Genomic DNA, 15,731 nt, shown 5'->3' with positions numbered 1-15,731 from the left:
GGTTTAGAGTTGATGTTTTAGGGTTTTGATTTGAATGTTTAGGGTTTAGAGTTGATGTTTCGGAGTTTAGGGTTTAGAATTGATGTTTCATGGTTTAGGGTTTAGAGTTGATGATTTAGGGTTTAAAGTTGATCATGTTTTAAGTTTAGATTTAGGGTTTAGAGTTTACATTTATGGTTTAGAGTTGATGTTTTAGGGTTTAGATTTGAAGTTTTAGGGTTTAGGGTTTAGGGTTTAGAGTTGATGTTTCAAAGTTTAGGGTTTAGAGTTGATGTTTTAAGTTTAGATTAGTTAACCATATGTTTTTTTTGTCAAAGTTAATCAAGAGGTTATAAATGTCTTTTACACTTCATTAAAGATGAAGGTAAAGGTGGTTAGTATAAACATGAAAAAATGGTACTTTAAAAATGGTAGTTTTGGCAATTTCTCATCAAACGAAACATATACGGTACATATGTTTTTACACCATATATGTAAATATATCGAATGCTGCTCCTCTTTCTGTATAAAAGGTCACTACTCGCAATTATAGTTTGCCAACTATCTCTACATTTTGTTTACCTTTGGTGCTTTTTTAGTAGCCTATGGAAAGTTTAGTCAGAGAAAATTAAACTTTTTTTTTTGAACAACGATAGAACTACATCATATTTTGCTGCGAAAATTGGTAACTACAGCATATTAACGACAATCATTCGGGTGGGGTGAAAAGCATCTGTCCATGCATCGAGCTCTGCGTTTAACGAATGATGTAAGTTAGAAAGATGCTATATTATTTATTTTCTAAACCTTACACAGTACACACTCACATATATTCAATATGTAGATATAACAAATTAATCTCTATAACGGTATAAATGTTTAGAAAAACAAATCCGACACGTCATGGACATGTGTCATGCAGACAACGTGTAAATTATTTAAACCCTTTAATTTTGGAAGACGATTTAATGGGGTTAATTATCTTATGTATTAAAACATAAGTCACAACTTTAATTCATGTGTAATTTTTTTAAAAATAGACCTAATGAACATATTTCTAAAAAATCATGTTACATTTAATCTTTAATTTTATCATTTAAATTTTGGGTCTACTAAAAATTTTGTTTGGACTATATCAATAATTGGATTTAAACAATAGATGATCCACTGGATTTATAGATAGTATAAATCAAATAATAATAATTTAATATCGTAATACTATACCTACATATGTTAAATATTTAAATATTTGTCGATGTTAACTTTTAAAATTACAAAGATCTTTTTTTAAATAACAAAAATCATATTATCTAACAATGATTAATCTTTACTACCTTAAACCAATGAAAACAAATTTTATACTATATAGTTTATTTTAAAAAATTAAACAAAATCTAAATGTTTTATTATTTACTCGATAATATAAATCTATAAAGCGAGAAGTTTAATTTTTTAAAAACTTTATAAATTTGTAAAATGTTACAATATCTTTGAATATGACAATAAAACAATATTTTACTAATCTTTATATATATAGTTACGATTTTAATAATGAAATAATAATCCAAAAATATATATATAGAAGAAGATACAAATACATGTAAAAGTTTGAAACAATTTATTCAATGAAAAAATATACCGTAAACTTATTATGTTTTAAAAATTGATCGGCACATATATATTATAATATATACCAATTTAGAATTGAAAACAAAATATTTATATAAAAATAAATAAAAAAACCCTTTTGTTTTAAATGATAAGTCTTCTGTCGTTTAAAATATTTTTTGATATTTAATTAGTCAACTATAATGAAAGTAGTTCTCAAATAAATAAAAAACTATAATGAGAGTAACTATCTGAGACCATGATTAACCCGGAATTCTTTAAGTGAATTTCTTAACTTCCGTTAAGAATCTTATTCTTTAAAACTCCGGGTTAATCATGCTCCGATAAACCAGACAGAAAGAGGAGTGCCAAGAAAGAAAAAAAACCTTTCTGAAAGCGAAACAAAGTGTTGACCTTTTTTGCAGTCGAGTATATAATAACGTTTTCACTTTTCATCGACGATTCGGTAAAATAGCATTTGACGTTATTATACATACTACAAAATACCGAAATATTTGACATTATTCTAAGAAAAATATCAAAAATCGATTCCAATATTCGTGTGTGTAAATCGTGTCAATGTTCTGGAAAGTAAAATGTTAAGCCAATTCTTATATTATTTCAATCATATTAGTGACATTTTCACTATTCGACAAAACCCGACGTTTCCTTTATCGTCAAATAACAATAATTTAAATATAGACGAAAGATCAAACGAAGTAGATGGAAAATCACAGTAAATTCGTTCCTTTTACCAATAAATACAAATCCATAGAAAATAAATAAATACAAATCTATTTTGTCAGCATGTCTTTTTTAATATATTCAACTCGCTTCTACGTAATTTTTTCAAAATTTGAAGAAACTTTCAAAATATAGACGAAAAACAATTATCTATTAACAGATTAAAAATAAAATTTTAGAATTAGAATGATTTTTGTGAATATAAACTGTTTTAAATATTTAGTGATTTTAATGTTCGGAATTTTTCCAAAAGTGTTTTTGAACAAAATTTTCATCCAAAATCAACAAAATAGAGTTTATCAACAATGATTAACAGTGATCAAACATGAACATATAGATTATAGACTTGCATTATTCGAGAAAAGAATAAGTTGAACTGATTCAGTATGACAATTCCGAAGTTATGATATAATGTATGATAGTTCGTTTGATTAATAAATGGAAATTGAAAATTGAGAGATTTAATTGAGAGAAAATTGAATGGGAGAGGTGGATTTTGAGGCAATAAATAGTGGATGGAATTATGAGTTGTTGCAGTTAATACACGCAAGGCATGCATTTGTTTTCTCATCCACACTAATAATAAGTCCATTTTGTATCGGAGTTTGTTCCATTTGTAAAGTAAATTCTACCAGTGGGTAAAAAAGAAAAACAAAACAAAATATTTGAAAACAAGTTGTCGTAAAGGGAATAAATGAGGCTTTGCAGGTTGTGGGAGTGATGAGTGCGACATCTCAATCGACAGAAGGGAAAAAAGAGTATGATTTATCATGGTTAAATAGACAGAAAGGAAATATGATATACTTATATTACAAAATTATGTCAATTAGTTGTAGTTTTCGTACTTTAAAGTAACAAAACAAAATGTTTCAAATAAAAAAGAAGTAACAAAACAAAAAGAGATGAACCTTATAATTTAAATACATCGTGGAACTTTTAGCGTATCATGGTTAATTAGTAGGTCAAAAGGTTGAGCTTCTATGTTATTCTAACATTATGTTATAGTATTTACATGAGCCTAGGATTCTGCAATCCACTCTCCAGTGGAGTAGTAAAAGGACCCATCAGTATTGCCTCGCACGAACATAAGTCAGAAAATTGTTAATTTTACTTATTCCCAACAAAATAATACTAGCGCACTTCCAATAATCCAATACAAATATTTATATTTTTGTGACTATTCTTTTTGTAATTCTTGATTTCTAAATTTTCTATATATAAATGTTATCAAACAAAGCAATCTGAATATATTTCAAAATGTTTCGAAAATCACATGCAAACAAGCTCTCATTATTTATCTTTCTCTATTAATTTCTACTAGCATCCAATTATTTTGGTATGTGTCGTAATATGGCCAAGACATGAAAAAGTTTGGAGCTGGGAAGAAAAATGCCAAGCTTGTACGTCCGACCATTTATCGTAGTAAACGATTTATAACGTCGAACGTGTGATCAAAATATATCACTTGTTGTTAACTTTGCTATGGATGCTACCACTATTAATTATGTTAGTTATTAAACGTGGATTCTCATTGGCAAATCAGTGTTTTGTAACAAAATAACATACGTACAGATTTTTACAATGTCATGACTTTAAATTTGATTGTGACATTTGATCATTTTTATGAAAACTCAAAAAACAGCTAAACAACATTTTTTTGCAAAAAGTTATGGACTGAAACCTATAATTTATTTAATCCATAGATATGAAATAATCGTTAAATTTTTTTTTTGCAGCTGCTTAAACTCGTACTTACGCTTCTATATAGCATAAAACTTTACCAATAGAGATAGCAACTCCAGGTTAAACTACCCTTTTTATGTTTGATTTTGTTATTTCATCATGCGTAATTTTGTCTAAATTCTTGATTTTGGTATTTTAAGGTGAAGTTTATTCTTTAACACAGCTTCTATCCCATTAATAAATAGAGTATAGCTGGTAATTAAATGAACATCAAAATGGTTTTCAGATTTTATAATAAATATATAACGAGCTATAGGCCTGGACATAAAATCCATAATTCGAAATCCGAACCAAACCCGAACCGAAAAACCCGATCTGTACCCAATCCGAAATGGAAAAAATACCCGAATGGATCTTCTAAGGTGGTACAAAACATGTCCGAACCAGAAGTGTTATTAACCAAACCTAAACGGGTAACCCGAAAAACCGAAAAAAACAAAAAATCCGAAAAGAGATCCGAAGAAACCGTTCCGAATGTCCAAACTAATATACAATATATTATATGAAACATGAATATATACTTCAAATATTCAATTTCATATTTATTTTGATATGGTATCTAACAATAAGTATTTAAAATTTAAATAACTACTTTAAATATTTAATTATATATACATAAGTATATTTCAGGTATATCCGAACCGATCTGATATAACCCGAATCCGAATGATATATGGTTACTTCATGGGTTATATGATGTGATACAAAACTGACCCGAATCCGATGTGTTCTATCCGAACCCGATCCGTACTTGTAAATTTACTAGAATGGAACTTAGGTGGTGTTATAAAAAAGAACCGAAATTCGAAAAATCCGATCCGAACGCCAACGGGTACCCGAACGTCCAGGTCTAACGAGCTATATGAAGCTCCATATTAAAATTAAGAAAACAAAGGTGCCGTTTAACTTGTGGTCCTGACAAAAAGTATTAAAAAATAAAAATAGAATGGTAGGCAGTACAAAGACAAACCCGTTGAATCTGCTAAAAATAAACAATCAGAAGAAAGTAAAAGGAAAAAACCTCAAACAAAATCCCTAGAAGTTCATCGGTTTTCTCGCTTAGAATTTCATCTTTGGAAAACTACCAGAGCGATTTCCCTAACTACATTTTAATCCTCCTTGAGAAAACCCCCTTGAGTTTCTTCTATTTTCAGTATATATTTGTCATTTATCATCTCTCTCCTTCACTTTTTTTCTGTTCATAATAGTTGTTAGATCTTATGTCTTTTCGAATCCAAATCTTTAAGTTTCTCATTTGATTAAACCCAACAAGTTTCCAGTTTTCGAGACTAGTGTTATTAATCTTCTCCGTAGCTTTGTGACAACAGAATCTAGGGTTTCGGTCTTTTTTCTTATAAAAAATATTCCTTTCTTCATACTAGTATTTTTTTTTTTGGGTTTAAATGTTAAATTCTTGGTTCATAAATTTCCTGCTATACAACAACTGTACATCACCATCATTAAGAGAAACCCGTCTGCCTCTTTTCATAACCTCATAAATATTCCAACCATCCATGTCGCGCTTCTCTCATCTGTTGTTCTCTGTAGGTTTTAAGTTCTTTTTGTTCTCTTCTATAATATGAACACGCTTCTTGTTCCTTATTGTCTACCTCTCTTTATTACATTCGACAGAAAGGAACGAGTGAAAAGAGTTTGGATCTTTAAGCTTTTTGATCATGTGGGTTTGACAAAAGAGTTTCTTACAGAGATCTTTGGCATTCTGTCCACCTCCCCTACCTATGTATATGTGTATTATCTGCGTTGTGTTTTGTGAGGGGGAGGTGGGCATACTGCCAACAGAGATCTGTTAGGGTTTCTTTGTAAAACCCCTCATGATTTGTTGTATTCAAGATAAGGCATTGGCTCGTGTTGATCAAGATGACTTGATGAACACTAAGATCTAGGTTTGAAGAAAAATGGTATTATCTCGGATCTACTCAACCTTATTATATATGTCTGATCACTACATCTTATTTTATTAAGTCAATTTCACTTGTCAATTCCAATCTCCTTTGATTTGGTTGATCTCGACGAAGTTAGCTTTCATTGGTTGAGACACTAATCTGTTGGTGGGTTTATAAGACTGGATACGTCCATCACATTTGCTTGTAAAGAAACTCACATCGTTTTAATTTCAACGGCGTTGACCAGTGTGAGCTTAATGTGGGAGTAGTGGTGGCGTCTGAGAAGTTTACATCATCTAGGAAAGGTAAGCTATTCATGAAAAATGAGGACCCATTACTCAAAAAGGTGCATGTAGATTGAAATCATACGGGAATGTGGTAATGGAAAAGGAGAATTTACTCTACCTTTTTATGTTTTTGAAGCCCACACAATGTTATCATGATGATTTTTTTTCTTGAAGTTGGAATCTATGTGTATAGAAAGTGATTTCTTGTAAAATAAAAAATGGCATGTTTTATGTGACGATAGTGTTCAATCTGATAAATGGACGGAGAAATCTCATGTTCAAACTAAAGAGCATCTCCGATTTACACTTCTATATTTTCCTTTAAAATAGAGAACTCTATATTTCCTTTAAAATAGAGATCTCTATTATAGAGTTGAAAATGTTCCAATGAATGCTGTTTCTCTATTTTAGAGAAAAATATAGAGGAAAATTACTTTTTGCCTCTATATAATTTTCCTCTATATTTAAATGTAGAAATATCATATCTCTATATTTTCTCCTATAAATAGAGGAACTCTATTATAGAGACATACATTGGAGCATTTTCACCTCTATAATAGAGTTTAACTATTTTAGAAAAAATATAGAGATAGAAATAGGGATGGGTTGGAGATGGTCTTAGTTACTACTCCTATGATGTTTTCTTTTGTTGAATATGAAATGTATTATGTTCATGTAAGTCGGAGCTTTCGATATTAATAGTTATTCCTTCCGTGTTTCATGTTATTTGTCGTGTTAAAGTTAAAATTTTGTTTCATTCTAAGTGTCGTTTTATAATTTTAATGCAAAATTTAATAACAATATTTTTCATTTTATTTTTCTATTGATTGAAATATCGTCAGATAATGATGTTTTTATTTTGAAAATATGCAAAATTAAATATTTTTCTTGTGTATAAAATTAAAACGACAAATAAAATGAAACGTAGGGAGTATGAAATATAATAAGTTATTACATGAATATTGTAGTCTTATTTTTATGTTAGTTATTTTTTTTTGGTAAAGTTTTTATGTTTTTATTATTACCATAAAATGGGTTTATCACAATGTTTTTAAAACCGGACCGGATACCGACTCGGTAAAGCTACTGGTTAAATGGTCGGACCGGTTCAACCGGTCGAACCGGGTTTTCTATTTAAAAATAAATAAATCTAAATAATCATAAATTTACACTATATATACCTACAGTTCTATGTTCTCTTTTATTAATTAGATAATAAACAATAACCATAAGTTTAGTTATATATACAAGTGAATACTATATCAACTAAAATTGATAGAAAAATGAATGACCGTTTAAATTATATATTTATTTATTTTTACAACTAAAAGTCTTAAATTTATAAATATAGAAAAACAAGAATAAAACATGAGAGTCGAAAAGAGATTTTAAAAAAGAAAATTCTTTAAAAAAAGAATCAATTAGAAAACTAATTAAATAGTAAAAATTAAATATTAATTATGAAATATTATATTTTAATAACAATTGAAAATACATTAATTATATGTTGATTTCTATTGAACCGGGTCACCGGTTTTACCGGTTTTTAGCCGGTTTCACAGGTTTTTCTCAAATCCGGGTTTTAAACCGAACCGGACTCGGCTTCTTTAACGAGTCACGGTCGGACCGGTTCGACCTGCCGGTCCGGACCGGTTCGACCGGCCGGTCCGGTCCGATTTTCAAAACCTTGGTTTATCATTATGCTGTATTCATATTTTTCTCCGCTGCATTTCTAGATATGAAACAAAGAATGAGACAGGGTTGTAGACAACCTTCTTTTTATGTTGATTTTTCATTTATCTGGTTTTCGATGGTTCAAAACTGTTCTGTAGATTTTCTTGCGTTATTAGATTAACCAAGAAGCTAGCTGCTGTTTTATGGCGGATAGGTGAAACAATAAAATTGCCAGGGTACATGCATTGCATTTGATTTTAGTCGATGTTTTTTAATTAAGAAAAATAACAGTTGGATACAATCGTGTGGTGATATGATCTTCCGTGACTGTGTAGATATGCATAGTGCACAACGTCTTTGATGCGCCTACGGTTATACGGGTAGGGTATAGATTTATACATTTATATAAATAATGAAAAAGGATTATAACTCAACTGAACCTTCCCTAGCAGCCTCATCATCGGGGTTGTGTCAGTTCCATTTAAATTATCCTTTCAAGGCAATCGCTGATTTTATAATCTTTCTCTTCGCTTTGTCTATCTCCATTTCACCTTTGAATTTTACGTGATTTGCACGAATAGGGCAGACGTCCTAACTCGGCAAGTTTTCTACTTGATTCCTTGGTAATTAGGTCTATTGGGTTTTGACCCATTATCAAAACCCAATTCAAAATTTTGAGAAGTATGAATCACAACCACATGACTTACGAAGGTCAATTGGTCAAAGCCAGTTCACCAGAGATTTCCCCCCTCTAAAATTATACACTGCCAAATGATACTCTTACTGAGAACATTAACTAAAGATGGTGTATAATTGATCTGATCTCATTTGTTCTTATCAAAACTAGCAGATTTAGCATATCTATACTATCTATACCATTGGTTTTCATCTATAATTACATTGCAATGCCATTATCATTTAATTGTTAATTAGAAATTCATTAATGATCATAGTTATTTATACTTCCTAATATGACACATATATTTTGCAACACTATATGTTGTACGAAATATTTAATATAATTAAATACAATATGATGAACATTAATAAGTTTATAGTTTTACAACATCCCCTATATATTAAAGAGTTACTTGGGTTCACCTCCTAGTGTGAACCTCCTAGTGTGAACCTCCTAGGGTCAACCTCAATGTTCACCAACCAATAGGATTTCATTATTTCAAATTCGATATCTTTTAAAAAACGAAACAAAATATTGGTAAACTATATTAAGTTTTTTTTTTAAAAAAAGTAGTTACAGAAAAAAGAATTAAAAAAAAATCTTTTTAACGTCGTCAGCAAAACACTAAACCCTAAATCCTAATCCCTAAATCTTAAACCGTAAACCCTTGGGGAAACTCTAAACCCTTGGGTAAACCTTAAACCCTTGGATAAATTCTAAACTCTAAATAAAAACACTAAACCCTAAAAATCTAAACCCTAAATCCTAACCCTAAACCCTTGAATGTTTTAGTGTTAAGTGAATTTGATTTAGAGTTTAAGATTTATCATAGAGTTTAGGGTTTACCCACGGGTTTAGGGTTTAGGATTTAGGGTTTAGGGATTAGGATTTAGGGTTTAATGTTTTGCTGACGACGTACAAAATATTTTTTTTTGTAATTACTACTATTTTTTATTTATTTATTTTTACCTTTTAATTTTAAAAAGATAATATAATTTGACAATATTTTGTTTCTTTTTTTAAAAGATATCAAATTTAAAATAACACAATTCTATTGGTTGGTGAACCTAGAGGTTCAACGTAGGGGATGAACCCAAGAATAAGTCTATATTAAAAGAGAAACATTACAACATTTGAAGTAGTCATGTGTCAGCACCACAATGATTCTTAGAATCTCTAGAGAAATAAATTGGTCCATCAAAATATATAATAAGTTTTTATTAAAATAACAATAAATTAATTAGCAATGTTCTTCATTCTTTCCTTAAATAAAAATTACGGAATTGCCTAATGTGATTAAAATATATATGACAATTAATGATTTTGAATAATAAAATTTTGATAAAAAATAGTATATCCTCTATCATTTTTTCAATTTTAACTTATTAAAATAAATTAAACAACCACATTAACCATGTAATATACATTTATTTTTTTCCGTATATGTTACATTTTGAATTTAAAAAACGACTATAAATTACTAAAACTGTTAAAAGTCTAACATTAAAATTTTCGTGAACCATGGTTTAAATTTTTCTATTGTGACAAAATACAAATTATTACAAAATCATATAAATATAATGATTACAAAATCATATAAGTATGAAGACTCATTTAATAAATATTAAAATTAAATATATATATATATATATCATTTTAAATTAACTATATACCATATACCATATAAAATACATAAATACTTTAATTCTGAAATTTTCTTTGAACAATTTTTTTGATAAATGCTTTGAACAAATATTGACAACTTAATAGTTAAATTTTAAACTTTAAACTTTGCCTTGATTTTTTTTTTAAATTATAAATTATTTGTTATTAGTGATTCAAAGTTTTTTTTATAAAAAGATACAAATGATCAAAAAATAATAAGAGTAGAAAAAAACATTTAATTAATCAAAACTTTGCCGTTTTTCAAACCTCCTCCAGATCCGCCGCCGTACGAATATCCTCCGCTTGAAGCTCTCTCTCCCGCCGCTCCACCGGAACCTCCAGACCCTCCAGACGCTGTCTATCTCCTTGCTCTTCTTCGAATCCTCGTCACGTCAGCCAAGCCTTCTCTTCAAGCTCTTAGCCAAACCCTCGATTTAATGCTCCCGTGTTCAACTATGGCGACAAAGCTTTGTGTTGGTGGCTTCCCTCTTGTGTCCTTCAGTGACTCTCCCTTCGCATGTGGACACTTATTTCCTGTTGTGTGCAGGTCGTCTCCTTGTCAGCTCGTGGAAGGGTCTATTCTCATATCATGTCCCGACCTTCCATTCCACCCTCCTGTTACAGTTCTCCAGGTTCATCATAGTTCCTCTCTCTCCGCTTACCTTTATTCTTTTGAATTGGTTGGAATGTGAGTTGTATGGGGAACTTTGAATTTGGGGTCAATGGTTTTAGTTAGTTTCCTTCAGTTCTACCTTTGTCGCCTCATAGCGATTTCTTCCTGCAATATGTAGGTTTTTTATTGTATTCAGTCTGGTTGTTGGTGATGTTATCTTGTGTTTCTCTTCTTTGTGGCAGCTGGAAGAAAAACTTATTGACATATGTTACCTGTTGAATATGATCTTGACGGGTAGTGTTCTCCCGGTTGTCTCCTGTTTGGAGCTGTGTCTCTTCCCAATATTTCCTCTTTTATGGAGTGAATTGGAAGACAAAGAGTTGCCGGTACTTAAAAGATCTTCCTCCCGGCTAATGCTCTCCTCTGCTGGTGATTTAGTGTATGTGATCCTTTGGGTTACACTTGGTACAATTATTCAAGAAGCTTATGAAATCGTTGTCATGCGATTCTTATGGTTTCTTTTTGTGATTTGTATCAATTCTATCTTCTATTTTATCAGTTTATCATTTTGGTTTGCTCTTTGTAGCTTTGCTGTATCCTCCTCTAATGGAGTTTAAAAGATAAATGCAAGTTTGGTTTGATCAAAAAAAAAGAAAACTGCTAGTCAAGTTGGGGTCATGCATACACGTCTAGGAACAATGGTTGAATAATATACAAAGGGACATTAGATTATTATCCTATTCTCTAGAAAACTAAAAGGAATGGAAATATTCATAACTTCAAAATACAAACCATACACTAAACACACAACAAAGAGAAAAATAGGGAAACTGTGAAATAAACTATAAAGAAGCCAACAAACTTCAACAGCACAAAAGAAAAAAGATGATAATCATCCATCAGAAACAACACACCATGTCTCTCATCATTATTAGTATTCATGTTTTCAGTGATCACCTTTCTTCTCCTCCTCATCGGTCTTTGAGTGGTATCCTGGAATCTTCTCTTTAATCTTCTCCAAGATCCCCTTCTTCTCAGCCGGATGCGCTTCCTCCACAGGAGGAGCAACAACCGGTGCAGCCGCAATGGCTGAGTCATCTTCGGGTTTCTTTCCGTGTCCTGGAAGCTTCTCCTTGAGCTTGTCCATAAACCCTTTCTTATCCTCCTCTGTTTGCACCTCTCCTTCAGTAGCAGTCTTCTTCTTATCCTTTTTCTTCTTCTTCCTCTTCTCACCATCTTCACCTTCTTCCTCGCTTGACTGCCGAGTTCAAATATATATAGTTAGGTCACGTTATATATATCATCAAAAGATCACATCTAATACCGTATATATATATATATATATTCTATATTGTTCTGAATGTTCAATATAACACTTACGGAGCTAGAAGAGCTGTCATTTCGGTGAAGTTTTTCAAGGAGACTAGGCTTCTTCTCCTCTTCCTCGTGTTTAACCTCAGGGACCGGCTCAGAAACCTGAACCTTCTGCTCGAACGCTGAGTTGATCGTCTCTTCTGATTTTTTTCCCTCATTCTTCTTTTTCAAGAAGTCGAACATACCACGATCTGTAACCTCTCCCGTCTCCGCAGATGATTCCTCCGTTGCTACCTTTGGCACTTCATGCTCATGCACGTTCTTGGTTTCTCTGCCATAGTTTTTTAGATCAAGATTTGGTCGGTTTATAAGAAAAAGGAAAATCGAAACAACGATCAATGTAAGTTTCAAACTCAAAAGCTAATAACACTCGAGATAATGATAGAGATGTTGAGAAATGGGATGAGTGAAAGTGCGTTTTATAGTGGGAGGAGGACCGACAGGGAGTTCACGCTCTATGATCATTTTTAATTTTAAGAATATATTATAGATAAATTAAAAAATGGTCCCATCTCTTTTGTTTTTCGTTTTTATGGCCTCTTCTACTCGTCATTACATTAAAAGTTTAAAACAGTCTTAAAAAACAGATAATATGAGCATGATTATTGGGGGTTTTTAGGATGAAGTTTTTATCGGAATATAAGAACCCGTCTTTTAACTTTTAACTAAAAAAGTTAAAAACCGGCTCTTAAAACCGTCTTATATTCTGGTAAGAACCTCACTCTAAGAACCCCCAATAATCATGCTCTTTTTAAATGGAGTAGAGAAGAATTCAATGTATTACATACGATGTGGGTGGCCATTCTTAAATAACTTCAATAAATAATTAAAATCGACAAATAAAATATTGGATGAGATAGGTAATTGGACGGACTTGGAAAAATTAAAAACTAAATTAAAAACTACCTGGTTTGGACTTTTGAATAACAGATTAATATAGGCATTTACTTTTTTAAAAAATTACTGCTAGTTATCAAATTCATACAGTCTTAAAGAATCTAAAAATCCTTGGAAGTTCGGGTATTCTTGATACAGAATCAAAACCGTAGGGATGAAATTGCAAATCCCAGAAATAGGACGATGGACAATGCCGGTAATACGAAAGTAGATTATAAAAATAAAAAGGCAGAGAAAAGTGATATTAAGCAATGAAGTATCGGCACGTGTCAATATAGCATGGGAGTTCGTCCTTGCGTAGGACCCAAAAACGTGTAGTGGTTGGCGTAAAAGACGTATTGTCGGTGATGTCGGTCCTCTTGACTTATTGACTGGTGCCACGTTGCAAGAACCTTGTTGAAGAGAAAAACAAATGTCTTGTAAATAGAGAGTTTAGAGACTAAATATTTCTCTGTGTTCTTATTAATGATCAAGGGGGTTCCTTTATATAATGATTACAAGATGAAGATAAATGAAAAGTATACATACGCTAATCCAACAGGAAATAAGAAAACTAAAGATAACAAGAAAAGGAAAACGTCCTAATCCTAAGACGGTCTAAACCGACCGTCTCTCTCTCCTCAGACGACCGACTCTCTCTCCTCTTGGTCACGGCCGCGGCTGGGCCTAGATGTGGCCGACGGGCTTTCTCTTCTTGTCTTGGTTAATGGCAATCCACTCCATGATTTATAACACTCCCCCTTGGATGCCATAACCATACAAGATTTGTAGTACGCTTCATGTTGCCTCATTAAAACCTTATCAGGAAAACCCAGTGGGACAAAACCATGATGAAGGAAAAAGAGTACAACACGCACTACTCCCCCTGATGTGAACCTCAGTGTCGGTTCTACATTCTACGCATCTTGGTGCGTGATATTTCCTATATGTATAGAATGAGAGTAATCAACCAGTTTCATTACTGAACCGTAATTAGACCACTTCGACTTCTTAGGTCGTTTCTCATGTCCTTTGCGAATGTCCCGGTAAAGCATATGTGCTAAGCAATGTGAATCACATTGTCCTCGGAGATGACTATTGGGTCTTTGCAAATTGTGTTTGCATATGTCCATGGTCTAGACGTGTTTGTCTACTGTCAAACTCTTTTCTTTGACGATTTATGGTTACCATTCGACCATGTTTCAATCTGGCTGATCCATGTCTGGGTCATAGACCTCGTCTATACATGTCCACTACTTGTCTCATGAGTGTTCAAGATCAATGATCATTGCTGTGAGTTTATAATCTCTTATTATGGCTCTGTAGCCGAACACTCTCATGGATGTGGACATCGATTTCTTTGCCTTAGGTGTCGTATTCATTATTCTTTGCATTCCTATCTTAATGATGATGATGGCGTCTCATGACCTCAGTTGATGTGGATCATATCACACGCTAAGTATACATAATTAGGTCATGGACTTCGGCTTTCACGAGCTTATGGACTACAATACTTTATATCCGACAGGTAAGGATAGATTAAACATCTCCTCTTATCCTTACGACAAAACTTTGTGGAGTTTATACAGCAGCAGACTATTCTGCTATGCCAGATCCTTAAGGGATCTGATTGTCGGATTGCAACCTGATGGTTGATCTTTTCTACTAGCCCGTGATCAAAATGAAAGGACGGACGCCTTAAGCTGAAGGGCCGGACGTATGGCCGATGGGCTTAAGAGCCGGACGCCGTTTAGTAGAAGGGGCCGGACGCTTTTAGCTGAAAGCCTGATGCCTTTTAACTTAAGGGCTGGACGTCTTTAGTCGAAGGACCGGACGCCTACAGATACGTTATGTATCAGTCTACTAACCTCCTTTAGGTTTAGTACAAACACAAGGGATTTCAAATGTATATGGACTGTTATTGGAATGTCTTTTATACAACTCCAAGATCATGCGTGATCGCTTTCTTTTACATACTATATGCAGCTGCTTTTCAGTCCATGAATCAGCTTAGGAACAAAGTTGTTCTTTCATCTTATCCAGTGATCCATATGCTGCTATTTCGAAAATCTGTAGCAGCATCCACCACATAGGAGTTTATCTCCTTATAATCTGTTCCTTTGATCTCTGTGAGTACCTTGTGTAACAAGCTATGATTTAATGCTGTTAAGTAGGAAAACATGAACATCTTTACATCATGTACATCTCTCACGGTTTCTTTATCTCACAAGATCCATCTATTTCACTGGTTTATAGGATGGCGTTTCTGTATATGGCCAATACGCCCATCACTTCTTTAGATACTTTGAACCTCCACGTTTTATCTTTTCTAATCTCTATGATCTTTCATGATTTGTATGAGTACTCTTTCGTGGGTTCATGATCCTCGTTCATCTCTTTATGTTCAAGTGCTATAACTTTATGTATCTTTATACAAATGTGTGTGTGTCGACACTTTCATGTGGTTCCATTATGTTCCAGACATGATCTATAGATTTGAGATCTTATTGTCCAGGACCTTTGTAACCTAGTAGCTTGGCGTCCCAAGACTACATGGTTTGGTACCTTAGATGTGTAGCTGCGCA

At 32.4% G+C, this 15,731-nt stretch overlaps 1 protein-coding gene across 1 annotated transcript; it reads right to left on the bottom strand.

Moving 5' to 3' along the window:
- Nucleotides 1-11,647: 11,647 nt before the first annotated feature.
- LOC106297858 (dehydrin ERD14-like) lies at nt 11,648-12,735 on the bottom strand. Its single transcript, XM_013734011.1, has 3 exons — nt 12,712-12,735; nt 12,277-12,630; nt 11,648-12,154 (listed from the first exon to the last, which is right to left on the bottom strand). The coding sequence occupies exons 1-3, from the start codon at nt 12,733-12,735 to the stop codon at nt 11,843-11,845; spliced, it is 690 nt and encodes a 229-aa protein (XP_013589465.1). The 3' UTR covers nt 11,648-11,842.
- Nucleotides 12,736-15,731: the final 2,996 nt, after the last annotated feature.

This window comes from Brassica oleracea, chromosome C6 (assembly GCF_000695525.1).
Source record: "Brassica oleracea var. oleracea cultivar TO1000 chromosome C6, BOL, whole genome shotgun sequence".
Taxonomy (NCBI): Eukaryota; Viridiplantae; Streptophyta; class Magnoliopsida; order Brassicales; family Brassicaceae; genus Brassica; species Brassica oleracea.
The sequence above is the reverse complement of the archived record's forward strand: the minus strand, read 5'-3'. Positions and strand labels throughout refer to the sequence as shown.